Source organism: Lithobates pipiens, unplaced genomic scaffold (assembly GCF_037356315.1).
Source record: "Lithobates pipiens isolate NorthernLeopardFrog02 unplaced genomic scaffold, aLitPip1_a1.2 Scaffold_13, whole genome shotgun sequence".
Lineage (NCBI taxonomy): Eukaryota > Metazoa > Chordata > Amphibia > Anura > Ranidae > Lithobates > Lithobates pipiens.
In genome coordinates this window covers 12,060,802-12,088,764 of record NW_027507718.1, presented here as the reverse complement: position 1 = coordinate 12,088,764, position 27,963 = coordinate 12,060,802, and the positions used below count along the sequence as shown (strand labels likewise).

At 43.8% G+C, this 27,963-nt stretch overlaps 1 protein-coding gene across 3 annotated transcripts in view; it reads right to left on the bottom strand.

Moving 5' to 3' along the window:
• Window positions 1–27,963, bottom strand: part of AGTPBP1 (ATP/GTP binding carboxypeptidase 1) — a 257,622-nt gene that overhangs the window by 22,384 nt on the left and 207,275 nt on the right. For all 3 annotated transcript variants that reach the window (XM_077474842.1, XM_077474844.1, XM_077474843.1), the window contains one exon: window positions 3,170–3,330. In XM_077474842.1, coding sequence (XP_077330968.1) covers window positions 3,170–3,330 — 161 coding nt within the window. The remainder of the gene's footprint in view (window positions 1–3,169; window positions 3,331–27,963) is intronic.

The following is a 27,963-nucleotide window of genomic DNA, read 5'->3' as shown; positions in this document are numbered from 1 at the left end:
TCCGATGGGATTCTGCTGAAGCTGTCTTTCGTACACACGATCACACCAAATTCCGACCGCCAAGAACGCGGTGATGTACAACACGTACGACGGGGCTAGAAAAGGGAAGTTCAATAGCCAGTAGCCAATAGCTTCCGTCTCGTACTTCCTTCAGAGCATGCGTCGTTTTTGGTACGTCGGAACAGCATACAGACAAGCGGTTTTCCCAATAGGAATTTGTTCCGTCGGAAAAATATAGAACATGTTCTCTTTCTAGGTCCGCAATAATTTTTCGATGTAAAAAGTCTGATGGGGCATACACACGGTCGGAATATACGATGAAAAGCCCCCATCTGACTTTTTCTGTCGGAAATTCCGACCGTGTGTACGGGGCATAACTCTTTTCAAATCATTTTCACTAGCAGACCCTGCTCTACAACCTGCCATAGTCTATTCCTCTTAGGGGAATGGACTAAACACAAGTCAGGATTCAGCTACTATCCTGACTGACCTTTTAATTGTAGAGTGCTTAGCGCTTATGTCTTGAGTCCTACACTATTCAGTAGATGGGTTAGTCATTACTGTGTGTTATTTTCAGAAAGAGTCCCCTGTCAGTTAGTGTGTAGAGAACTCTAACTGAAATGCTAGTTAGCAAGCAGTACAGCAATTAAAAAAAAATGCTTGTTGTGCATGCCTTTTGCCTTTTGATGATAACCGTTTTTGGTGCTTCTTTAGACACCCTCATAAAAGGATATCCTTGGGGGTAAAAGTTCTTATTTGCTTCAGCTGAAAAAGTCTAAGACTCAAGCTGAGAGGATTGACCCCCTTCCTCCAAGAAAAGTTCCTTTCATTAATAACAGGTTTCAACCTTCAGGCCGAGATCCAAGCCAGGGGTTCAATCTCAAACTCTGAGCCTCTAAATCCCCAAGTCTGCTGACCAGTCCTCTTAGGCATGAAGGGACACCCCCACTTTCCAAAGTGGAATGCTGTATGGTGGTTTCTGTGGACATCAAGCATCTTGGATGCCTGAGTATGAGACACAGTTTCCAGGGGCTACAAGATAGAGTTTGGCTCTTGCCTCCCTTCCCATTTTATGATGTCCAACCAGCCTTTGTCTCGACACACATTAGCAGACCTCCATGCTGCTTATATAGATATTTTCAACCAAGTAGCTATATTCCAATGTTCCAATGGTGGAAAGGTTTAAGGGTTTTTACACAAACCTTTTTAATATTCTTAAACCAAAAGGGGCCACCTGACCCTTCTTGGATCTGAGGGCTTTAAATACAATGATTTAAATGCAAACTATTGCCATAAAATCTACAAGATCTTTCATAGTCTCTCCCCCCCATCAGGGAGACTTTCTAGCCTCTGTGGACATCAGGGATGCATTTTTCTAGCACATCAACACTATCTCTATCACTATAACATTTGGCAAAGTTAAGACGTACAATGTGATGCAGACAGTCCAGACCTTCACCACTTCCCGCTCCCCTATTGTTAAATGACAGCCAGATGCGAGCACTATTATTCTGGGAGAATGTCATATGATGTCCTCCCACTGGAGCACCTCAGGCCCTCAGCGGCATGATCCGTCAACCACTGTTCACCGGGTCACAGTGGAAGACAGGTGGTTATACCAGGCCGGCTCTAGTACCATGTGATAGTTGTGACTAAATATAGTGATCACGTGTCAATAGTACACAATGGCTTTCATTCATAGCCATTCTTTGTGTACTATTATGATCTCTGTGATGTAGATTGTGCTGTGCAGGTTTACCTCCCAGTCACTCCATTAGAAAGACAGGCTCTCTATCATTCCTGTGGTCTCTGTGAAGGGGAAACAGATTCTTGCTCCAACATTTCTTGTGACTGAAACAAATTGTTTAAGCCTATGGTCCTACCTTTTATGTAAAAACACACTTTACTAAGCTTTTGAGTGATCCACGGGCCTCTCTTTCCAAGATTTTGAAGGCCACCAGCTAGTATGGCCACACATTTTATACGTTTTATGAGGTGGATGCTCAGGCCTCAACTGACGGCAGTTTTAGGCATAAGGACCTTCAGGCACCTCTTTGAGCTGCAGGATGATCCTATTTCCATTGTTTTTGGTTTGTTGACCTGTTAGTGTTTTTGTTACTGTTGGCCACCTATCAGCTTTCAGATGTCCCAATTGTTTTTGAATAACTGAATTATGTGTCCCTTAATGTACATAAAATAAAATAGGATTTTTGTACTTACCATATAATCTGTTTCTTTGAATTAACTAATAGAAATATGCTCCACCCCTTTGTGTTTTTTGATTTGCTACCACTACTGCTTTTCTACAAAACTGAAACATGCTGAGAGTGGAACAAGTATATAGCAAGTTTAGTCAGAACAAATGATCGGCATACTTGCTCTAGGTTAAACTTAAAGTAGTTGGATCAGCGTGAGAGCCAGGCAACTAGCTTTTTAGAAGCAAAGGTCAGAAGTGGCAGAATGAATATTTCTCTCAAAAGGTTTTCAGGATTCACCTAAAGTAGTCTCGGGATCAGCAATATATAGAAATATGTACAGAGAATCACTGTGTGCCGATGCACAAAATCTAGATGGAATGCCTTCTCTTCTTTTGCAGAGATCTCAGAAGACTAATAGAGTATATACTGTAATTCACTAATACACAGTCTGAATGCTAGTTCTAGGGTGATAAAGCAGAACCTCTTCATCTCCACTGCATGTTATGTCACTACTAATTAGAAGCTGCTTAAACGTGTTTAGATTTGAGAATCGATGATCTTTAAATCTAAAATAAAAGCTGCTGGTTGTTTTAAATAAATGGCAACAATTATACAGCTAATATGCTGAAACTTAGTCTTTAATCTCTGCATCCTAGATCACCTCAATGTCTGAAAACAGAAATAAGAAAATAACTCACTGTTTCCTAGAGCAGCACGTGTACATAGCAATCTTTCTGTGTAAGTATATAAGTAATTTCCTTTTCAGTTAAATTATATTGCCAAACATATTGTAATCAAATGTGTGAAGTTAAAAGCTGTGGAACAGCACATGCATCTGTAATCTTTAAAAAAATGCTGAGGTCACAAGAAATGACAACAGAAGTAACAGTGCTGTGCTTGATACATGATGTTCTAGTATATAACGAAGTAACATTTTGACTGCTTAACATAAACCTAATTTATTACATTACCTTGCAACCTTGCAGCTGGACTCGATCAGATCATTCTCAATATCAAGTAGGCTTGGAGGCAGGCTAAATTCCATGGGAGAGGTCAGTCTTTTTAGGCGGAGTAATCCTACACAGAATTTAGCACCCATCTCTTCTAGCTCCTTTGTCCCAATCTGCAAGCCCTGAAAGAAGCAAAAAACATATTTTACATCATCAATATGAAAAACAGCTCTTCTCTAACAGTTCATAAATACTCATCATATTATTAGCATGGCAGTATATACTCATATGATATTTAACAGCTCTGTGGCTCAGAAGGTCCCTAGCCTTCTGCTTAAGCTTTGCAGCAATTACTTTTTTCCTTTATTTATAGCATAGGGGTTGTTAGCCCTATGCAGGACTTCAAACAAGAAGGATGAGAAGCTGGTACCACCACATCACATGCCCTGGTATTGGTTACAAGCATTGTTTGAATACAGCTTATTGCCACTGTAAAATGCCCCCTAACAAATTATTTGTAGCGATATGGACTAAAAGTAGAAGGCACTGTACTTTTCAGTGTTTCTAGACATCGCTTATCCCTCTGGTTATCAGTGTAACCAGTGACCTCATATTCGTGTGCCCAACAAAGTGAATTATGGGACGTATAGTTCTCTCTTCAGATAGTTGCTTTGCACCCATGTACCCTAAGACTACACATTCCAGGGATCTTTGATGTAACATGATTGCTGGGAGTAGCTATAAAAGGAGCAGAAAGCACGGGCAGAGTCTGTTCCTCCTGCGCCTGATGCAAGACGGACCTCTCTGTGCAACAGGGAGAGAGGTCGTGGCCTACCATGCGGAGTCTTAGTTCCAACCCGAGGTCTAAGGGGCGTAGCTCTGTTACTCGATGTTGGACAGCCTGTCGCTAACATCATGCCTGCCTGTCGGTGTGGATGCCTGTGGCAGGTTTTAATTCGGAAGACCGAGACCGCAGATCAGCTGCATGAGTGCCACTACACGAGTTCCTGTCCAGAAGACATCAGAGCGATTTGGTCATTGGTGAGAGGGCAAATTGCTCGACTTTTATCTATTCTTTACCACTATTACAGAGACACCTTGCACAGACATCTTTACCCCAAGAACACTTTACTGCATTGCTGGAACCCTGTGCCCAGATACCTTTAGACCTTCAGCAGTAGGAATTTATTGCTTTCAATATAACCAAATGGATTACAGTTAATGAGCTCCAACTAGCTAGCGAAGAACATCAGATCTGCAACGTGGAACTCTTTTGCCATTGCTATAGGACTCTCTGTAGACTTGCTCCTTTCATTAGGATAGCATGAGCTGGATAGGTTACATCTCAGTGTGGCAGCATAGGTAGTTAACGGAAACTTCCGCTAGGAGGTGACTTCTGATCTAAAGAGATTGCACATATCTGTATATAATGTTGTTGCTGAACCATTGTCTTGTGTTAATGGGAGGAATTTGTTTGCTGAGTTGGGGTTGTTATCTCGGCTCAGCAGACTTACTTACCTCTCATTTTGAAAGAACTTTCCCCTATTTGGTTCAAGTAAAGTATTGCAAAACCTAATCATACAGCGTTGTTTGATTATTGTTACACAGTTCTACATGTGTGAACCCAGAATGTTAGGCAGAAGTTATGGGGCCCCAACCGATAGAAGCACAGTTCTGGAGATTTCGGGGAGTGAGCCTACCAAGAGGGAGATTAGAAGGTGACTGAGAGCTCTGGTGCCAGGACACTGGGCCTACCTGGTGGAGACTGAAGCCTCAGAGGAGATGGATCAAGTCAGGGCACTGATAATATGGCAGGAAGTGGTGCAAGCAAGCTTTCAGGAGGGAGAGGTACACTTAACGGAGGGAGTGACTGCAAGAGTATTCCCACTCAAAAGCAAGAAAGGAGGGACTGAGAAGCCATCCCCAACAAAAGCACACAAGAGAAATCCTGTGCATACGGGGATCGACCCTCAAGGGGCCAACGCCCCTCCACTCACTTTCTACACAGATATGAGTTGCCTAGACGATAGTCTGGTGAAGAATGGGTCTGGAAATGCTAATCAGTGTTATCGAAGACTTCGATTTTATTTTTCTCAGGGCAGTTACCGACACCTGTGGGGGAAGATGAGTTTGAAACATGGATGAGTCAAGCTTTACAGGCTATGGAAAAGTGGAGTGTTTCAGAGGCTCTGAAACGACAAGTACTTAGTGAGAGCCTTTGAGGCCCAGCGTATGTGATCTGTAACCTAAGGATGGGCAAGAGAGTTTGTGTTGCCATGGACTACATTGAGGCTTTGTGTGCTGTTTTTGGAAGAGTTGAAACAACCGCTGATTTGATGTACAAGTTCAACCACACCCATCAACAGAGAGGAGAGAGTTTGTCCTAATACATCTCTCGGGTAGATTGGATGCTGTATCAAAGAATTCTCAGGAAAGGTCTTGACCCTAAAGACGCTGAGCCTGGCCCAATCATCCTATTATGTTGAAGCTGCTGCCCAAAAGAACCCAGGTGGTACCTGGTGAGAGGTTTGAGACAAAGCGAAGAGTCAACGGTCAAGAGATGTGAATCCTGCTACTAGGAACAAAGAGAAAGGGGTGGCCCGCGCTGTCCATGCAGAAATAGAGTTTTACGATGACGACGGTGGAACTGAGTTTGAACCGAAGGGACTGGCTCTCCCTGATGTCCATAAACCCATTGCAGAACTAGGGAAAAACCGAATTGATGACTCAAGTGGCTCAGGCTCAGACTCAAATGTACTGCATCCTAATGGGAGTGATGGAGACCCAAGCATAAGTTCAGAAGCAATAAACTCATGCAAGTGAACCAAAACTATACCCAGAACGAGAAAAGAGGTGTTACAGATGTGGAGAAGTTGGACATTTCCAAGCCAAGTGCCCCAAGGCTGGTGTCAGCCCTCAACTCCTCTTCAGGGGAATATAGTTAGAAATGATCTCTGCTGATTAACCAATGTACAGTATACAGGACAGCATCAACCTGACAAAATACCTGTTTAGGTTAAAGCAGTAGGAAATAGTACTGTAACCTAGTGCTGTTGTGACAGATCTAGGAAATAGTGCTGTCAAAAGCCACATTGGTGTGTGGATTGTTCAATGCTGCTTTTTTTGGACCATTCATAATATCAGATCTAGCCTTCACTGTGAATTGAAAAATCTACTGCATATCATGCCACTGCTACCTGTAGACAAGGTGGAATGACATTGGTTGGTCTGATCTGCCTATGTATGGGCAACTTTAGATCACTGATCAGAGTGACAATACACTCTGGTTTAACAAAAAATTATATTTAAGCATGTATTCTTCTAAATTCTAAATTACAAACAGTACCTCTCATGCCGCGTACACACGATCGGACTATCCGGTAGACCAGAGTCCACCGGACAATCCGACAGTGTGTGGGCTCCGGTGGACTTTTTCTTTCCAAAAGTCCGGCGGACTTAGAAAGAAGTTTTGACTCAAAATTGTCCACGGGACTCGGCAGTCCAGCAGACAATCCGCCCGTCTGTGTGCTAGTCCGCTGGACTTTTGAAATGAACGGACTTGCCCACACGGAAAAAAGTCAGTTCATTTTGAACGTGGCTCCAGGTAGACAGGACTAGCGAAGGTAGTCAATGTCGCCACCTCCATCGGCGAGATTGACACCTTGCTGGCCCTGTCACCTGGTATGGATTTAAAGGGGAACCCCTACACCGAAAAAATGGCGTGAGGGTCCCCCCAAAGACCGGCTGACCTTCTCTGCAAAGTCCGGCGGTTTGTATGACGGATTAGGTCCGCCGGATTGTCTGATCATGTGTACGTGGCATCAGTGTTCTCAGCCTCCTCAAAATCTCCAGATTACTTTGTTTTTGCTGCTGTGGTCTGATATCCTGTTAGAGGATGGTCACATTCATTCTCCATTGTCCCCTTGTATAAAAGAATGTAGCCACCCTCTCTTGCTCCCTCCCCAGATAGACTATGGGATTTCTAGTAAGCATAGAACAACCCACAAGAGCGCAAGTAAAGTGCATTGCTCATTCCAAACAAACAGAAGTAAAGGAGAGGTTTGGGAGCTAACTGAGCACATTACAAGATGGCACAAAACCATAGTAAAACAATTCTATGAAAAACTGATTACAGGGTCATTAAGAAGTAATGGATGTGTATGCATTATTTTTGGAAAATAAGGATATCATTTAGTGATACTTTAGGAAAAGTACAGAAAATACAGTGTAGGTTTAGGACTGAATCCCCAATTCCACAAAATGGCTTTACCATCCATACATGTGCACATTTTAATTTCTGCCCTATACTGGAAAGCCATTTAAATAGGAGTACATAGTGGGGGTGCGCATGTACATTATCAGTGGACCAGCCAAATAATTCAGAATGAGGTGATGTGCAATAGAAGCTGATAGCATGGACTAGGAGAAGGCTGTTATAAGTGTGCTGGGTTGGAGAACACATACAGAATGGCTTTCGTTAGTTAGTACCTGATATTATTTGGCTACCTAAATCAATTTAATGCACAGATTTTGTGTCAATATAGTGGTGGAGGATCAAGTTTCTCTAACCACTTTTCTACTGGTGCCATGTTTATTTTTCACACAAGTTAAAATTTGCTAGAACGTTACTTGAAACCCCAAACAATTATATACAGAATATAGAGATAGTAGTTAAGATTTTTATTTGTGCAAAAGTTTATCATTTCCTAGAAAAAAAATACAAGATATATTTTAGTGTACACAAACAACACACAATACCCTTTTTTTTTTGGGGGGGGGGGGAATAAATAAATAAATAATGGGGGGTTTTAAGTAGCTAGACACCAAACATGTCAAGCCTTAAAATTGCGTTTCACAAAATTGTACATTAGTTATGCTTCAAAAGCCTTTACAGGTCTTCAATTTAGAGTTAACCATGAATTATAATCCCGGAATTATTGCGGGATTACGTAAGTATTCGCGGTAATACCAAATATGTGTGGCGCAATCATTGTTTACATAAACTTCCCTGCCCTACACAGGGTTTCGCATTCTGGTGTGTGCACAGGGCAAAAAGCCTGCTTTTCCTTTTTTATTTTTATTCATTTTATTTTAATTTTTGCCCACTTTTAAATAATATTTTCTCTTTATGGAGACATCAGCGGTTTATCAGACCCTAATGTCCCCCCTGCCCTCTAATTCTGCAGATCAAGCAAAGGACTTTGGTATAATCTAGCTGCTCTTTTAATTGTGCATACATATCAATTTCAAGCATCCCATTTTTAAAACAGAGAAATAGGTTTATTTTTTTTGCCAAATGCAATGATAAAACTTAGAAATACAACCCATCCCCTTTGGGTACACATACAAATTATTTCAAAAAAAGGGAAGAACAAAAATACATGGCAAACATTTTCTAGTTGTTACTTTCAAGCTACAGAGTTTGTAGTAAGTGAAATTGATTTCAGGTCACCACCACTTGGAAGGTACCTGCTAAGTGTTCCCATTTGTCGTTGTAATGACCCATTATCTTCCCTGAGACTGTCTGTGCAAAGTGGGCTCCATCCTCAATGTCATTTCTGTGTATAATAAACAATAATGGCCTTGGTATTCGCCCCAGTGGAGCATCCTTCTACACCATCAGGAGTGTGCGCCATTCATCACTACTTTGCATGCCAATTGACAAATTAAATCTAGATTTATTTTGTTTATATAGGTTTCACAAAATACTTTTAAGGTCTTAATAATTGCAGCACTTGGACTGCATCCAGGTTTCCATTTGTCAATAATCTTTTATTAAAAGGGACACAAACCCTAAAACACTTATTGGCTTAATTTAACTTAAAAAACATTGATAAATATTTATAAAAGCAGATGTAAAAGTTTTCAAATGCCAACGTCATAAACTCAATTAAAACCCCCCACAAAGAATGAGGCATTTTAATTCCTGTGCATTATTTCCTTATTGTAACACTCTTTATTAATAAGACATCAACACATCACTATATCATATGTCCTACATTTTTGAGGTATTCAAAAGACTACTGGATGGATTTTTGCTGCCCAAAATATATTGTTAATTATAGAAAGGCAAAAAAAAAAAAAGAATAAGGTGGCTATTGACAAGGGCAGAAATGTTTTGATTAAATAAATAGTATGGATTATTTTTTTTACATTTATTAAACTAAAAAAAAAGATGATATATTTAGCTCTGTGCAGCGATGTTGCATAGAGCGGTACCTTCCCTATTCATTTTCAGTCTCCCACCAATGCTTTCCACTCTCCATTTCTCCAAATGCCCCCTTAGCATGCCAGTTACTAAGGGCATACTCCCGAGCCGGGGTGTGTGCATCCATAGACATGCCTTACAGGATTTTGACTGACAGCAGCAGGACCCTATAGCTCTGGCTGCTCTCAGTGTCTCCTGTGAGATCTGCACCCATCATCTCCTGCATTTGCTGCATCCATATGCTGGTATAAACTCCAAGGCCACTAAACACATGCGCTCATGCACGTCTCACTCCCATCTTGCGTTCCTCACCCTCCTCCTTCTCCTAGTCTCAGGTGACATTTCTCCTAATCCTGGGCCACCATTCTCAAACTGCAAGCCACAGCTCCAATACCCCTCCCCCTTTGGCAACCACCGCAATCCACTTAAGTTTCTATCCCCCTGCTTCCTCAAAGCAGTCCACCTCATGCGCCCTTTGGAATGCCCGCTCCATCTGTAACAAGCTAACATCTGTACATGACCTCTTCATCTCTCATGGCTTTAACATACTCGCCATAACTGAAACCTGGCTTCAAAATTTGGACTCAGCTTCTCCTGCTGCCCTCTCCCATGGTGGTCTCCATTGGACTCACTCCCCCAGACCCAATGGACAGAAAGGAGGTGGAGTTGGATTCCTTCTATCCCCATAATACACCTTCCAAGTCCTTCCTATCCCCCTCCCTCTCTTCTTTCGAGATGCACTGTATTCGTCTGTTTTCTCCTATTTCTCTGAGAATTGCAGCAATTTATTGGCCCCCTGGACCGGTGTCGCGCTTTCTTGATGACTTTGCTGCCTGGCTACCCTACTTTCTCTCCTCTGAAATACCCACCCATCATTCTTGGTGACTTTAACATTCCTGTCAATGTTAACAACCCAACTACAGCTAAACTTCTCGACTTAACCTCATCTTTTGACCTAACCCAATGGACACATACTTCCACTCACTCCAATGGTAATACCCTTGACCTTGTATTCTCAATTCTCTGCAACCCTGGCAACCTCACAAACACCCCCTTTCCTCTCTCTGATCACAACCTCATTAGTTTCACTGTATCCTTGCCTCCAACCACCCATCCTTCCAAGTAGCAAACAATCACTTGTAGAAACCTTCGCCACCTTAAGCCTTCTCTTCTCTATTCTGCTACTGACCACCTAGATGAAATAATCTCTCCCCTGTCCTGTCCTGACCTTGCTATCTGTCTACAATAGTTCACTCTCTTCATCACTAGATGCACTTGCTCTTCTAACCACACGCAGAATCAGGCCCCGACCATTACAACCCTGGCAAACTGACAACACTAGAAATCTCAAGAGACATTGCCGTGCTCTTGAACGGCTGTGGCGTAAAACCAAATGCCTCCAAGACTTCACCATATATAAATCTGCCCTTCTAAAATACAATTCCTGCATCCATGCTGCCAAACAAGCCTACTTTGTATCTCTTATTAATACTTTGTCATCCAATCTCCGTCGGCTCTTCTCAACTTTTAACTATCTGCTTCGTCCCCCACCCCCCTCTACCCACTAACTCACTCACTGCCCAAGAGATTGCCAATCACTTCAAAGACCAGATTGATGCAATTCCTGAGGACACCTCCGCTGTGCATACATCTTCCCCACCCAACATACCTGGCCTAATAGCACATTCAACAATCTCCTCTTTTGAATTGGCTACTACTGAAGAGGTTGCAAAACTTTTCTCAGATGCTCACCTAACCAATTGTCCCTTGGACCCTGTTCCCTCACAACTATTAAGGTCACCCTCTAATTCTATCCTATGCTCCCTCACTCACATCTTCAATCTCTCCCTCTCAAGTGGCACCTTCCCCTCCCCTCTAAAACATGCGCAGATCACCCCCATACTTAAGAACCCCTCACTGGACCCCACCAACTTAAAACCTATCTCATTGCTCCCATTCACCTCTAAACTTCTAGAACGCTTAGTCTACAACCGCCTTAGCTCCTACCTCAGTGAAAATAACCTTCTTGACCCATTACAGTCTGGCTTTCGCTCGCAGCACTCCATGGAATCTGCCTTACTAAAACTCACTAACAATCTACTAACTGCTAAAACCAACAGCCAGTACTCCATACTCCTACTACTTGACCTCTCTGCTGCCTTTGATACTGTTGACCACCCGCTCCTCCTCAATAAACTACATTCCCTTGGCCTCCGAGATTCTGCTCTTCCCTGGTTCTCTGCCTATCTATCACAGTGCTCCTTCAGTGTCACCTACAACTCTGAATCCTCCTCTCCATTGCCTCTTTCTGTGGGGGTCCCCCAAGGCTCTGTTCTTGGACCCCTTCTCCTCTCTATTTACACCTTCTCCCTTGGTCACTTGATAACCGCCCACGGCTTCCAATACCACTTATACGCCGATGACACCCAAATCTATCTGTCTACTCCTCACCTCACTCCTTCAGTCTCCTCTCGCATTACTAACCTGCTAACTCACATATCAGCATGGATGTCACACCACTTCCTTAAACTAAACCTCTCTAAAACTGAGCTATTAATATTCCCCCCTGCACATGCCCCCCTCCATGACTTTTCCATCAAAATCAACAATGCAACCATCAGGCCCTCCCCTCACTCCAGGGTACTAGGTGTAACCCTAGACTCTGACTTATCATTTCAGCCCCAAGTCCAATCGTTGTCAAAAGTTTGTAGATTTCACCTCCGTAACATCTCTAAAATTCGCCCCTTTTTAACAAATGAAACCACCAAGCTCCTCATTCACTCCCTTGTTATATCTCGCCTTGACTATTGCAAGTCCCTTCTCATTGGCCTGCCTCTCCATAGGCTATCTCCTCTTCAGTCTATCATGAATGCTGCTGTCAGACTTATCCACCTTACCAACCGCTCAGTGTCTGCCAACCCTCTCCTCCAATCCCTACACTGGCTCCCAATCACCCAGCAAATTAAATTCAAAATACTAACTACAGCATACAAAGCCATTCACAACTCTGCCCCAAGCTACATCACCAATCTTGTCTCCAAATATCACCCAAATCGTCCCCTCCGTTCTTCTCAAGACCTCCTACTCTCAAGCTCTCTCATCTCCTCCTCCCATACTCGCCTCCAGGATTTCTCCAGAGGCTCTCCAATCCTCTGGAACTCGCTACCTCCACTGGTACCTTCAGGTGATCCCTGAAAACTCATCTATTCAGGGAAGCCTATCACGCCTCAAACTAATCTCCTACCACTTCCATCAGCTCATTTCCGACAGTTATAACCTTTTGTACCACCTGCCCCACCCTATTAGATTGTAAGCTCTTCTGAGCAGGGCCCTCCTCTTAATCCTCTTGTATTGCAACTGTATTGTCTCCTTTTTATATTGTAAAGCACTGCGTAAATTGCTGGCGCTATATAAATCCTGAATAATAATAAGGTAATATTATTATTATTATTATTAATGCAGATAATGCATAAAATATCACTCCAAGTCAGTCCACTCTTGCCTACACCCATGATGGGTGCATGTCTAGCTCATTGCGGAGAATATATGAGCAATATAACAGATGGAGGCACTCCACCTAAACGTTGAATTTCTATATAAATGGCAAGTCTTGAAACAGGTACAAAGGAAAACAGAGACCTATTATGCATTTCATGCTTAATAGCTCTAAAACAAGAAGTGCTAGACTTTTGCCTGATTAGAAATCAGGGTAATTGGGTATCTGCAGGATAGGTGAGTAATACTATTTACAACGTTTAAGGATAAATTCACCTTTCATACCATATTCAGGGTGTAACATGTAACGGGAAGGACCGCCCCCTGCTTCCCCCCACTTTGACAGCTAGCAGGGGATCTTCTCCGTCTGCCCAGCTGTGTCATTCATTCACACTGTTATGTGAATGGAAAACTACAAGTCCCAAAATCCTTAGTGGCTATCAGCTTGTAGTTCTCAATGAGCTGTGAGCGCTGTGGTAGTTCATTGATACTTCCTGTCAGCATATAATGGCTTGCTCGTAAGAGGTATGAGCAGACAGATACACTGACAGATCTCCTGGAGACCTGCAATGCATGGCTTCACCGATCTGCTGATCACTGGTACAATGCTTTACAGGCTTCTGCAACAAAAAATAATTAAATGCCCATTTTTCTTAACCTGCAAAAAAAATGTGCATTTATTATTTTTTTTGTATCAAGTTGCCAACCAGGCCATAGCCAAATGATGGCTACAGCACAACTGGATAACTCTGGGAGGGTGTACTATGATGTCCTCCCAGAATCATGCGCACCCGGGAATGTCCATGGCCATCAGGTCCTCCGGACCCGACGCGTCATGGAACGGGGTAAAGGGCTAATGACAGCCGCCCTTTACCAGGTGAACACCACGTCCAATGTTGGAGTGATCAGTTGTAAACAGACCGCAGCATGTCGTGTTCAGCTCCTCCTTTCTCCTCGCACCGATCGGTACAGTGTGCAGGGAGAGGAAGGAGCCGAGTGCAGCAGTACTATGGGAAATAATAGATGTGGCGCTATACCTATATGTGGGGGTTACCAATAGGTTGGTATATAAAATATGTGAACAAAAGTGTGCTAAATGTGTTAGTCAATTTTCACATGTGTGAGAGTAATTCCTAACGTGCTGGTTAGTTTTGGGCAGAGATAATATATATTTACCAGCGTGCTGGTTCAAAAACCAAAATTATGAAAAACCAAAAAAACAAAAATACAAAAAATATCCAAAAAATAATAAACACAAAATGCACAACAGTTGCAATAGATCACGGTATGGCAAATCCTGTGACTTTCTTATGCTATACTTATCTCTATAGCAATATGCAATGCTAAAGTGCAGGTGCGAATAAATTCATATGAAACAGAAAGTTGGGACTAGGTGTGGTACCTGGTAAAATGACCGTGAGAAAAATATAATAAAGTGCCAAAAAATAATAAAATATCACAGTGGTAGTATAAACTGGTATTAAGTCTGCTAGTGATGCTATATAAAAATTAATAAAATTAATATGAAACCTAAATACCGCGGGAATTTTAAAGCTGTACACACTACCGCACTTTTAAACTACTTGTTTGTGAGTATTTTTTACCTATTTGCTGCAATAAACAAATTTTTAAAACGGTATCACACTATGGATGTGCCTCTTCTCTACTCTATATAAACGTGGCATATTGCACTCACGGAGGAACGAGGGATCCCTAACCTTTACAGCTGAAGGAAGCCAGAGAGCCGCACAATAGCTAATATTGTGAAAGTTGATCCACCCCGGATGGGGTCCTCCTTCCGGTGAGAGCATAATAATTTAATACCCTTTTAAGCCACCGAATGTGAAGAACACGATTGGAAAACATCACTCCCCTCCTTTTTGCACCTGCGGATTTTTCCGCCACCTAATAGAGACTTGCTTCATCACGTCTAATGTTTACAATTTGCCTGCATTTTTTGCACATCTTTTGCACTATTTTTTGCACGTTTTTTGCATATTTCTATCTTTATTTTTCTAATCCTTTGCATTATATTATTTTATTATTTTATTACATTTATGCTTTATGTGTATGGTATTTAGGTTTCATATTAATTTTATTAATTTTTATATAGCATCACTAGCAGACTTAATACCAGTTTATACTACCACTGTGATATTTTATTATTTTTTGGCACTTTATTATATTTTTCTCACGGTCATTTTACCAGGTACCACACCTAGTCCCAACTTTCTGTTTCATATGAATTTATTCGCACCTGCACTTTAGCATTGCATATTGCTATAGAGATAAGTATAGCATAAGAAAGTCACAGGATTTGCCATACCGTGATCTATTGCAACTGTTGTGCATTTTGTGTTTATTATTTTTTGGATATTTTTTGTATTTTTGTTTTTTTGGTTTTTCATAATTTTGGTTTTTGAACCAGCACGCTGGTAAATATATATTATCTCTGCCCAAAACTAACCAGCACGTTAGGAATTACTCTCACACATGTGAAAATTGACTAACACATTTAGCACACTTTTGTTCACATATTTTATATACCAACCTATTGGTAACCCCCACATATAGGTATAGCGCCACATCTATTATTTCCCTTTGTTTCTGCACCTTTCCACCCCCGGGTGGAAATCAATAGAGGCTGCTCTTACCTTTACACTTTTATTCACTCTTAAGGTTCCATAGCGCAACCCACCCCCCATTTATTTATTGCAGCAGTACTATGGGCTGGATATGAAGTGCCCACAGCACTGATCTCTGCCCATCCATGCTCCAGCCATGCTTTATCCATGCCCAGCCATGCTCATCCATGCCCATCCATGCTCATCCTTGGCTCATCCATCCGCATCCATGCTCATCCATGCCCATCCGTGTCCATGCATGGCTCAGCCATGCCACATCAGTACCACATTCATGCCACATCAGTACTCATCCATGCCACATCAGTGCCAGAGGCGGATCCAGAGTCTAGTCTCGGGAGGGACACTGCCAGAAAATACTTTTTTTGCAGGCAATTTATCAGGGAAATGGCTGGTGTTGGCGCTTTCATCATCACTGCACCAAAGTTGTTATGGTGTCAGGATGATTGAAGCGCATTATTTCTATTATTACATTGTAATATAAAATGAAATGGTTCAACTCACCATAATGCAGAATCAGTGGGAGCCCCGAGTGTGTCACTTTCCACGTTGACCTGCCTTCAGATGCAGCTTGTTATTTGCCACGTCCCTGCCACAAGCTGCAGATTGTAACTTGCCTGCCACCAGATGCTGATTGTCACTTGCCACGTCACCTGCCACATGTTGCTGATTGTCACTTGCCACATCACCTGCCACACATTGGGGATTACACTTGCCACGTCACCTGCCACACATTGGGGATTACACTTGCCACGTCACCTGCCACACATTGTGGATTATACTTGCCACGTCACCTGCCACACATTGCAGATTACACTTGCCACGTCACCTGCCAAATGTTGCTGATTGTCACATACCACGTCACCTGCCACACATTGCAGATTATACTTGCCATGAAAGAGCAGCCAATTCTGAAACCCGCCTTGCTGAGGCTATAGCAACCAAAAATACCAGCTTCCTTGTTAGAAGGACTAAGGGAATATGCTGTATCAGTTCAAATGGTTGTTTTTATAACACTGACAAAATTAAGTTCAAGTCCCAAGGGCTTAAAGGTGATTTAATTGGCGGATTAATCCACATCACCCCTTGCATGAAACCCCGGACTAAAGAATGTGCTTTGGTCTGTAAAGAAGGTGATAGATTCTCCATGCAGACCCCAATCCTTTTGGAATAAAGATGGCTTTTATGCTTGTAGAAGATGCTGTGCATGTAAAGATGTTAGAACACCGATAAATAAATTTATGTTGAACTGGATGCTAGAAGATCTACGTCCAGAGTTCCCCATCTTTGACAAACAGCTCGAAAATATGTTGGGGTGAAGAAACCATTCCCCTGGGAATAATCTGTGGCTTTGTTCCAAGCAAATATAATACTATTTTGCCACAGTCTCGAATGGAACTGGGCATACTGGGCAGAGGGGACTGCTTGAAATGAAGCCACCATCTTTTCTAACAACCTCATGCAAAGGAGAATGGAGGAATCTCCTTTTGACCTGACCATCCACACCAGCTCTCTTATGGAGTTGTTTTTTGCCTGAGCAAGAACACCCTTTTCTGGGCTGTATCTATGATCAGACCCAAATACTCCAGCTTTTTTTAGCGGTTTTATGGGAGACTTCACTGGGTTGAGAACGCAACCCCGACTTTTCCAGGTAACTGGTTGTAATGCGTACGCCTTACTCCGAACACCAATTGGTCTAATAGCAATAGATTATCTAGGTATGCCAAGACTGTTTATGCCCTGTGCCCTGAATCTGGCTAGAGGTGGGGCTAGCACATTTGTGAACACTCAGGGCACTGTAGCTGGCCGAAGGGCAAGGCTACAAACTGAAATACTGTTGTTCTACTTCAAACTGCAGAAACCTTTGGTGAGCGGGAAATATATGGACATGCAGATATGCATCCCTGATGCCAATAGACGCCAGAAGTTTTCCTTCTTGTAGGATAGAAACTACTGACCTGATCAACTCCATAGAAAGGAGTGGATCTTCAGGAACTGATTTAGAATTTGTTTAGATCTAGAATGAATCTGTTGAATTTCTGCGTGGATCTGTACATGTACAGGAAATGCATGAAAAAGGCAGTAAAGGTTTTAAGGAACTTAAGAAGAAACAGAACTATCAGCTGACTCTACTAGAGGTAGCATGAAAGAGGCACAAACCATCTCTGTAAGAGATTTGTACCAGAAATCTCTCAGATTGCGAGGCTGAAAAAAGGTTCAACTCCAGTTGTCTCCTTCGCAGAGGAGTAATCGGTTTGCTTTTCTTCCTGATCACCTAAGGGTAACCCCTTATCTTCTACCCAGTGTTCCCTTGATAAGGGATCTAAGGTGGGGGAGGGGGATCTAACACACTTCCTATCCTTGGATAGCGGATGTGGTTAAAGTCGCTAATTTTCCTTCTAGGCCCTGCAGGGCGGAGGAAAGAACGCATTTTCAATCATGTATATGGGAGCTGAATGTTTTCTCCTCTAGAGTCTGAGGGTGGAGGCCATCGCCACTGCTTAGTGGCAGCTTCCCCAGGCACAGGGGAAGGAGTCTGTTTAAAGAAAAGGAAGTTTATACCTTCTTTTGGGCAAAAGAGTACCTTTCCTGCTAGAAATCATTTGGATGTATTTGACCTAATCCTCCCCAAATATTTGCTCCTCCTGAAAAAGGAAACTAGTCAGAAGCTTTTTTGCAAGATGCTTCGACCAACTTTTTAACCACAGGCTTCTATGGATATGTTTTAGCACAAGCGCAAGGCGGGATGCTTGGTTGATAGAATCTTTTATGGCATATATGGCAAAACATAGTGCCTACGGTAGTTTGGCTAACTCACGTGCCTGTTGTGCAGGGACCTCCCTAAGGACCTCTTTGAACTGGTCCTTTAGGGGCTGACAGATGCCTATTGCAGCGACTGCAGGCTGAGAAATGGCACCTGCCAGGAAAAAAGAGGATTGTAACAAAAATTCCAACTTGTTCTCTGTTGGATCTTTAAGCATTTGTGCATTGTCTACTGGACAAGTTAAATTGTTATTGATGCTGGAAATCACAGTGTCTACTGCTGGTACTCTCCATCTTTTGTGGATTTCTCCTCCATGGGATAGAGAACTGAGAAACTGTTTGGAGGGAGAAAATGCTTATCCGGATGATCCCATTCAGCATAAATCTAGCATGCTTCCTATCCCCTTGGATGGAGGATGCGATTAAAGCCACTAATCTTCCTTCTAAGCCCTGCAAGGCAGAGGAAAATGCAACTTCAAAGTCACCTATATGGAGGCTGAAGGGAGAAGCAGTTCCACCACCAATGGGTTCCAAGGACTCACCCTGGCTTGCCATATCTGGTATTTCTGGAGAGGATGACAGTGTGGAGGCATGACTGGAGTTCCCAGCATCTGGGGGTGAAACTTTAGGTGTCTTTGTGGTAACCTTGGAAGCCATAGTGCTGAGCAATAGTAGAAATAACAATGCAACATAAAGATTAATCTGATGTTAAACAACACTGTATTTTCCTGTACTGGAAATTCCTTTGTACACCCCTCACGTGCTTCAGTGCTCCTGTGTCCTGTGTGGCAGCTCTTCATTCAGCTGCTCTGGTAGAGACATTTTAATCATAAGAGTGCTGCTTTAAAGATTTCTCAGGTGTAAGCCTGATTGCTGTGTGCACCGTGTGCTTCACGTGGACGCTGAGTCCCGTACACTGCCTTGGGCCATGCCCCTTCTATTGACCTGCCCTCCTCCTCTTTCAAATTAACCTCAGCCCGCGCGCGGACACGGCATTTCGGGTCTGAGACACAGACTCGAAGGAAAGGAGGCTGCAGAAGCCATGAGGCATTACAGGCAGGAAAAAAACATATATATATAAGAAGCTGGCTTGCTTGCATTAAAGAATAATACTAAAAGGCAGGTATACATAAAAATGTTTGTATAAGAAAGCCGCCCTGCACCCCCGCGGGGGGGGGTTTACTAGTAAGTGTGAAAACAGCTTTTAATGCCGTCACACCTTGAATAAACATCTGCTCAAACATCTTGTGCTTACAGATAGGATGTAATATACCTTGTACAGTATACATAATGTACCACCAGCTGCTTATTCCCCCCCCCCCCCCGATACAGGGACACACCATGCTGTTGTAGCTGGACACAGAGCTGCTGATGGAATGTGTATCTTTACTCCCTCTAGAGGAGTTTTAAGGCATTACAATGTTTAAAATATATAGAAGAAAAGGCATAGGTGAACTTTTTACAGTTCCTAAGCTTCTTCTCTTACCTTATCCTCACTGCAGGATACTGCTGCTTTAAATAGACAGATCCAAATTTCACCCATCATGGCGGGCTGCGTTAGTAAACCTTCAAAGACCGAGTCCCTTTAAATATGGTTCCACTCATTTGGACCTGGATAGCACCATTTAGGAACAACTTTAGGTAATATAGCAAGACTAAAAAGAGTCCTGGTTCCTAGGGTCCAGCCCTCAAAGAGAAGCATTACAGGCAAAATCTCGTTCTTCTATGAGAGGCCCGGGTACCATCCTGTGGCCTCAGTAGCGTGGATGGATCCGATTGTGTTTTTTTTAAATCTAGCATGGATCCCTCCTGGAGCTCCTCAGAGCACATCTTCACTAGAGACCAACACCTTAGACACTGGCAAACTGATGTGCTCCTGGAAGGAGGAGGGGTTATATAGGGAGTGAACTTCCTTGATTGGGTATACCAGTGTCAACACCTGAAGGTGGCCCATAACCCATTAAGTAATTACTTAGACTCTGTGTCCCATGATGTATGATAAAGAAATGCATTTTCTTTTACAAAAAATGTTGGCCTTTTTTTATTTATAGCACAAAAAATAAAAAATAAACAGTGTGTGATCAAATGTCACCAAAAGAGAGCTCTATTTGTGTGAAAAAAAGGACAAAAATGTCATATGGGTACAGTGTTACATGACTAATTGGCATTCAAAATGTGAGAGCACTGAAAGCTGAAAATTGGTCTGGTTATGAAGGGAGTTTAAGTGCCTAGTAGGCAAATGGTTAAAGTTTATTAGAAATGAAGAGAGCGTTACACTTTATCTCAGGTAGTTATAATATAAGATTTAGCCTAGGTTCAGACTAGTGCGATGTGGGAACCAGCATGATTACAGTGCCAATTCCCGCATTGTTTCTCTCCGGCAGACAGTTCACACTGCCTTCTTTGAACTGCTGCGGGTGTGAATACATTGTTAATGACACCCCCAGATCGGTTCACAGATCACAGTGCGAACTCGCACAGGAATCAAATCCCACAGGTGAGAACACCCATGCAATCCGATTCTAGTGCGGGGAAAAACAAGTCCCTGCACCTGTTTCTGTGCAAATTCGATGTGAGTTCAGCCATACAACTGTACCTGCAGTGCGGCTCCGAATCACATGCGATGTGAAGGATCGCACGAGTGTGAACCCAGGCTAACACTAAAACACTGCTAAAGAGAAAAAAAAACGTCTACATATAGCTTAAGTATTCTATGTATAAAAGTTTTTTTGCCCAAGGTGCACTGTTAAAAAAAATATATAAATACAGTATATATATATAAATACAGTATATATATATATATATATATATATATATATATATATATTAAATGTACTGGGTGTTGTGATGTAGCAGACTGAACCTGTGGTCATAGACAACCTAATGATTTATGAGGCTTGGTATCAGAATACAATCAGGGTCAATCAATCAGATTACTACATAAAGGATGATCTAGAACCAATTCACTAGTAAGATCATAATTTGTCTCTGTCACATCTAAAACCACTTAGCAATTATGAGGATATACAATAGTTGTATACAATGTGTAACATAAACCTTTGTGTGTCTGAGTAGCTGCAGTAATGTACTGGGTGATATTGTCAACAGGGGGTTTCTATGGGCATAAAACAGAGATGTATAGGTTTACAGAATCCCTGCTATGCACACTTTTTTCCATTAAATCTGTGAAAGTACAGTGTAAAGCAGTCAAAATAAGCTATCAAATATAAAATGTATTAAAACAGATTGTTCTGGCTTAAAAAAAGTGTGTTTGATTGTCACAAGGACATTAGACTGAAAGCTCTTAGAGAGGTAAAGACTTAGTAAAAAAAAAATACAGTAAAGAGCGCAAATCTTAAACCCTTCCAATAAATAAATAAAAAATGATATGCAACAAAATAAACACACTTCATTATGAAGCAAATAACTAGGGCCCTCTAGTGGTAGCTTTTCAGGCTAACCAAATAAAAGCTATCACTTCTAATGATAGCAGCCAAGGGTTGTAAAATGCTAGTTTTTACCAGATCCAAAAAAATCAAGAGATAGGTTTTAATGTCAAAGAAGAGTACACACAGTCGGAATTTCCGACAACAAATGTTCGAGGTGAGCTTGTTGTCAGAAATTCCAACCGTGTGTAGGCTCCATTGGACAAACAAAATTTGAGAGCTGGTTCTCGAATTTTCCGACAACAAAATACGTTGTCGTAAATTCCAAGCGTGTGTAGATAATTCCAACGCACAAAATTCCACGCATGCTCGGAATCAAGCAGAAGAGCCGCACTGGCCATTGAACTTCATTTTTCTCGGATCGTCATACGTGTTGTAAGTCACCGCGTTCTTGACGTTCTGAATTTCCAACAACATTTGTGTGACCGTGTGTATGCAAGACAAGTTTGAGCCAACATCATTCGGAAATAAATCCAGGATTTTGTTGTCGGAATGTCCAATCATGTGTACGCGGCATAAAACTGCAAGCTTTTTGAGAATGCGCAGGTATCTTCATCAGGCTTGCTTGATAAAGAGACCGAATCAAACTTAACGATGCAGATCAGAAGCATTTCTATTATACAGGTACAAGGCAGGGATTGCCTGTTCTTTCTATTTTTGCAACACCTAGAAAGCTCCAAGCTGAACTCTTGAATCCCTCACTGCTGAAAGACTTTTGGTCGCTGGATAAGCAGGTGTTTGTAAGCCAACAATATTCTCATTATTTAGCAGCTTGATCAGCCCTAATTACATCTTACCCCCCCCCCCCTCTATCAGTATACATATTTGATTTCTTTCTTTAAATGTTACTATGTCCGATAAACAGTTTTTCAAGTGTGCCTGTGCCCAGACTATGGACATTAAACTGTTTACATATTCTTAAAGAGAAAGTAAAGCCAAAATAAAAAATAGACCTTGCAAGGCATATGCATAGCATACTAGCTCATTATGAATAAATCAGGGGAAATCGAAGTGTGCTCCTAGGGAGTGCTTTCTGTGTGGGTTATGGCTTAACTGTGGGAAAAGAAAGCCCTTGTACACACGGTCGGCCATTCCGATTTTTTCCAACGGATTTTGTCCGAAACTGGTGTTGCCTACACATGGTCGGATAAAGTTGTCGAATTTCCGATCGTCAAGAACACAGTGATGTAAACCACGTATGACAGGACTATAAAAGGCAGGTTCAGCACCACGTGCAGCACCCTGTGGGCTCCTTCTGCTGATCTTGTGTTTATAGTGTGTTAGTAGAAGTTTGGTTAGAGAAGATTTGCGCTTTTCAGACTTGTGCTTCAGAACTTTACTGCTCTACAGTTTGTGCTTGTTAGTGCGTATCTGCTTATCAGTGCGTGTAGTCAGTTTGCATTTGTTTGTCATTGCGGCCTATATTTATATAGTACGCTTTGATTTTCAGTGCTTATTGTCCGCTCGTTTTTGCTTTTCAGTTCATTCTTTCAGGCCTTCGTGCTCTGCAGGGGTTTGGTGTTGGGCTTTTAGCTTTGACACAAGCCCAGTCCATGAACAGGGCGAGGAGGAGTTCATGGAGCAAGAATTGGTTGCTCCATCGTGACCAATTCTCGCACATGCCTTTGCTTCGTGAGATCCGGGAGAATAATCCTGATGATTTCAGGAATTATCTCCCGATTACGGACCCCCCTTTTCTCCGTCTGTTGGCTTTGCTCCGGAGCAGAGGCTAGTTGCCACGTTGTGGTACTTGGCGACAGGGAGAAGTCTTCAGGACCTCAAGTTCTCGACAGGCATCTCCCCCCAGGCTCTGGGGATAATTATTCCAGAGACCTGTTCTGCCATCATTCAGGTCCTGCAGAAGGACTATATGAAGGTAAGTTTTCTCCTTTAACATCACATTCTATGTAGATAAATGAGGTATAACTATGGCCTATGGGTCACCCACTCAGCGCCACCTCAATCTCTATTTCTAGCGGCATCTGGTGAGTTTGAACCCCAGAGGGGTGTGTGCTTCACGAGGTGGATAATTGCATTCTTACTCTGGTGGAAGGTGCACGCTAAGGGAAAAGTGACTGAATTATCTGAACTGTCCGCATATCCATCTGCTACATAAAGACTGTTGGCCATGGTGTTTGCCATTGCCCTATGGTTTTATTACCATCAATTTTTTTCCTATTTTTATTTTCGTTTTAGCGCTGTTTTAGTATTTATCTGATGCAAGGAGGACTTTAGCTCTGGTTATACTACTGTAATACTATCACATTCTATGTATTTAATGTTTGTTAATGTATTGTATTTCTTTCATCATTCCCTAATTACCATGATTGGAATATGCTGCAATATGCTTTGTCCTCATGCATGCTGGAAGTTCCTTTTTTGTCCTTCATGCATATTTGCCTTCACTAACCTCCACAGAATGCTCTTCTGGGCCCATACACCTACAGCCTAGTCACTTAGTAATGTATTTTGTCAGCTCCATAGTAGTGCTTTCCCCTAAAATGTGTACAAATGTTATGTGTGTCCTTAAATTCTGTCACGATCGTCCTGGCGTCTCGTTTGCGCACGAGAGACTTACCCACAGAAGTTTGTTGTCAAGGACCCGTCGTGCTCCGTTAACGCGCGCTAGAGCGATCGGACGCACTCGCGTCGCCTTGAACGAACGCACGCGTGCACGTGGGGGCATGAACGGGCGCACGTCCACTCGCGCACGCTGACTCGTCGTGCGACCGTTTGGCGCCCTACAGTCTTCTTAAGGCACTTGCTCCCTTCCACTCGTGCTGACCAGTCTACAGCGCGTTCGGAGATCCTACTACCCTATACCTGTATCTGCTACCTTAGTTCCTGTTACCCGGCTTGATCTTGACCCTGATCCGTTGCTGCCTGCCTACGACCTCCTGCTTGTCTGACTACGCCTCTGCCTCATCCCTCTTGTACCACGTTGACCGCTACCTGCTGACCCGGCCTGTACCCGACTCTGCTGTTCCTACCTACCTGGTTGGATATCCTGTGACTGCTGTACCCGCTGACGTCCGTCTGCCAGCCAGTCTACCACTTGTGCCTGCCTACACCAGTCTCTTGTCTTCAGCTTCATCTGCTCGCTGTTGGTGTCCTGCTGCCCATCCGGACCAGCATCTACCCGCCAGGCACTTGTGCCCCCTGAACTGTTGAGCTTCTGTTACCATCTCCAGGGGTTCTTTAGCCAGGGGCTACGAGGGGCCGCTTCCTGCATTCCGGGCTCGCCTACTAGGTACGTGACAGTACTGGTCAGCCATGTCCGAGCCTGCGCAGGGAGCCTCCCCCATGGACGAACTGTGCCGCCATTTGGCCGGCCTTACCCAGGCAGTAAAGAGCCTACAGGAAGGCTACGGCAGACTGGAAGAGCAAGTCCAAGCACTATCTGCTTCTCCGCCCGTTGTTCCAGGGGGCCACACCCCGCCTTCAGTGGTGATGATGCCACCTGAGCCCAGAGTACCAACCCCCGAGCGGTTCACTGGTGACCGGAACAAGTTTAGAGCCTTCCGTAACTCTTGTGAGCTCTACTTCGCCCTGCAACCGAGGACCTTCTCCCTCGAGGCGACCAAGGTGGGGTTCGTTATCTCCCTCCTAACGAGCGAACCCCAAGCCTGGGCACATCGCCTACTGGAACGCAAGGATCCATCCTTAGACACTTTAGACACCTTTTTTATGGCAATGTCAAGACTCTATGAGGATCCCCAACTTGCAGCAACCGCAGAGGCAGCCCTACACGTTCTGCAGCAAGGTCGCAGGCCTGTGGAGGACTACGTGTCGGAGTTCCGTCGATGGAGCGCTGACACGGACTGGAATAACGCCGCCCTGCGATATCAGTTCCGCATGGGCCTGTCCGAGCCTTTGAAGGATGAGTTGGCACGTGTTGGCATCCCCGAAACCCTGGAGGGCCTGATAGACATTTCCGTTCAGATTGATAGGCGCTTGAGGGAACGCCGCCAAGAACGTTCCTCTTCAGCCGCACGCCCTGTCTGGATGTTGCCACGGGTACCTAGTTCCGCTCACCCAGCTCCTTCAGTTCCTGCCACAGCCACGCTGGATCCCCCAGAACCGATGCAGGTAGGGCTACTCCGTCCATCACTGACCCCAGAGGAACGCCAACGACGCCGGGTCAACAACCTCTGTATGTACTGTGGAGAATCAGGACACTTTGTTCGCTCCTGCCCAGCCAAGATACGTAAGTGCCTACCTGTTCCACCTGTTCCTTCGTCAGTGCTGTCTGAAAACTCCTCTCACCTGGCTGTTCCTGTTCTTTTGCAGCTTCCAGGAAGGACTATTTCAACCCACGCAGTTATTGATTCGGGGGCATGCAGTGGGTTTATGGACGTATCCTTTGCCCTGAAGAACAAGATTCCCCTTAGACCGAGAGAGAAGGGACTCTCAGTATACCTGGCCGATGGGTCCGCTCTAGAATCAGGACCGGTGACTCAGGAGACTAGTCCCCTCTCTGCTGTCATCGCCGGGACTCACCAAGAATTTCTGTGCCTAGACGTCATCAAATCTCCCCTGTTCCCAATCATTCTAGGCATGCCTTGGTTGAAGGCACATAATCCACGTATCAACTGGGCCACCGGAAAGATTGAATTCCCTTCGGACTACTGCCTCCAGCATTGCTATCCAGCAATTAACGGGGACTCTCCGGCCCTCCTCTGTTTGGAAGCAGATGATGACACCCGGCAAGCTGTGCCTAGAGAATACCACGACTTCCTAGACGTGTTCAGTAAAAAAGGGGCTGAAACCCTACCACCTCATAGGACCTATGACTGCCCTATCGAACTACTCCCGGGGGCCGAGATTCCCTTTGGAAGAATTTTCCCTCTGTCTGAATCTGAACTTAGCACTCTGAAAACCTACTTGGATGAAAATCTTGAAAAGGGATTTATCCGACCCTCTACTTCCCCAGCTGGTGCGGGGATTTTCTTTGTGGAAAAAAAAAGACCACTCTCTACGCCCATGTGTGGACTATCGGGCGTTGAACAAAATCACGATCAAGAACCGCTACCCTTTGCCATTGGTTCCCGAACTGTTTCAGAGACTAGGTTCTGCTAAAATATTCTCTAAGCTGGATCTTCGGGGGGCTTACAACCTCGTCCGCATTAGGAAAGGGGACGAGTGGAAGACTGCCTTTCGTACCCGTTTCGGGCACTTTGAATACCGAGTGATGCCGTTCGGGGCTGTGTAACGCTCCTGCCACGTTCCAGCACTTTGTCAATGACATTTTTAGAGATTACCTTGACCTGTTTGTAATTGTCTACCTTGATGACATTCTGATTTTCTCCCCCTCTCTAACAGATCACCGGGTACACGTTAAAAAGGTCCTGACCCGTCTCCGTCTTCACGGTCTATACGCTAAGCCCGATAAATGTGTTTTTGAACAATCGAGCATCCAGTTCCTCGGCCTGATTATCTCGGTAAAGGGAATTGAGATGGATCCCCAGAAAATCTCCGCAATTCAGGACTGGCCTGCCCCCTCCGATAAGAAAGGAGTTCAGCGATTTGTGGGGTTTGCGAACTTCTACCGCAAGTTCATTAAGGGCTTCTCTGCAATTATCGCCCCCATCACCGGACTAACGAAGCAGTCTCGGAAGTTTCATTGGACTCCCGAAGCACAAGAGGCCTTCAAAACCTTAAAAGATTTGTTTATATCCGCTTCTGTCCTGAAACATCCCAATCCTGCTCTACCATACATCCTCGAGGTCGACGCTTCGGAGATTGCAGTAGGAGCGATACTTTCCCAGAGGCAGGGGGCCAAGTCCTTACTCCACCCAGTTGCCTTTTTTTCCCGTAAGTTGTCGGAGGCGGAGAGAAACTACGACGTCGGGGATCGTGAGTTACTGGCGATAAAATCCGCACTCGAAGAGTGGCGCTACCTGCTGGAGGGAGCCACCCACCTGATCCTGGTCTATACGGACCACAAAAATTTGGAGTACCTGAAAACCGCAAAGAGATTGAGGCCCCGTCAAGCCAGGTGGGCACTCTTCTTCTCCAGATTTTCATTTCACATTACCTACCGTCCCGGATCCAAGAATACCAAACCAGATGCTCTCTCCCGCATGTACAACCAATCGGAGAGCTCGCCATCCACAGATACTATCCTCTCTACGGGGAACTTCCTTCTGCTCCAGGGGGATGTGCTATCCCAAATTAAGCAGGCTTCCGTAGGCCTAACACCTCCACCCGGTATCCCGTTGTCCTCCAGCAATGACCTTTTGTGGCATGGGAATCAGATCT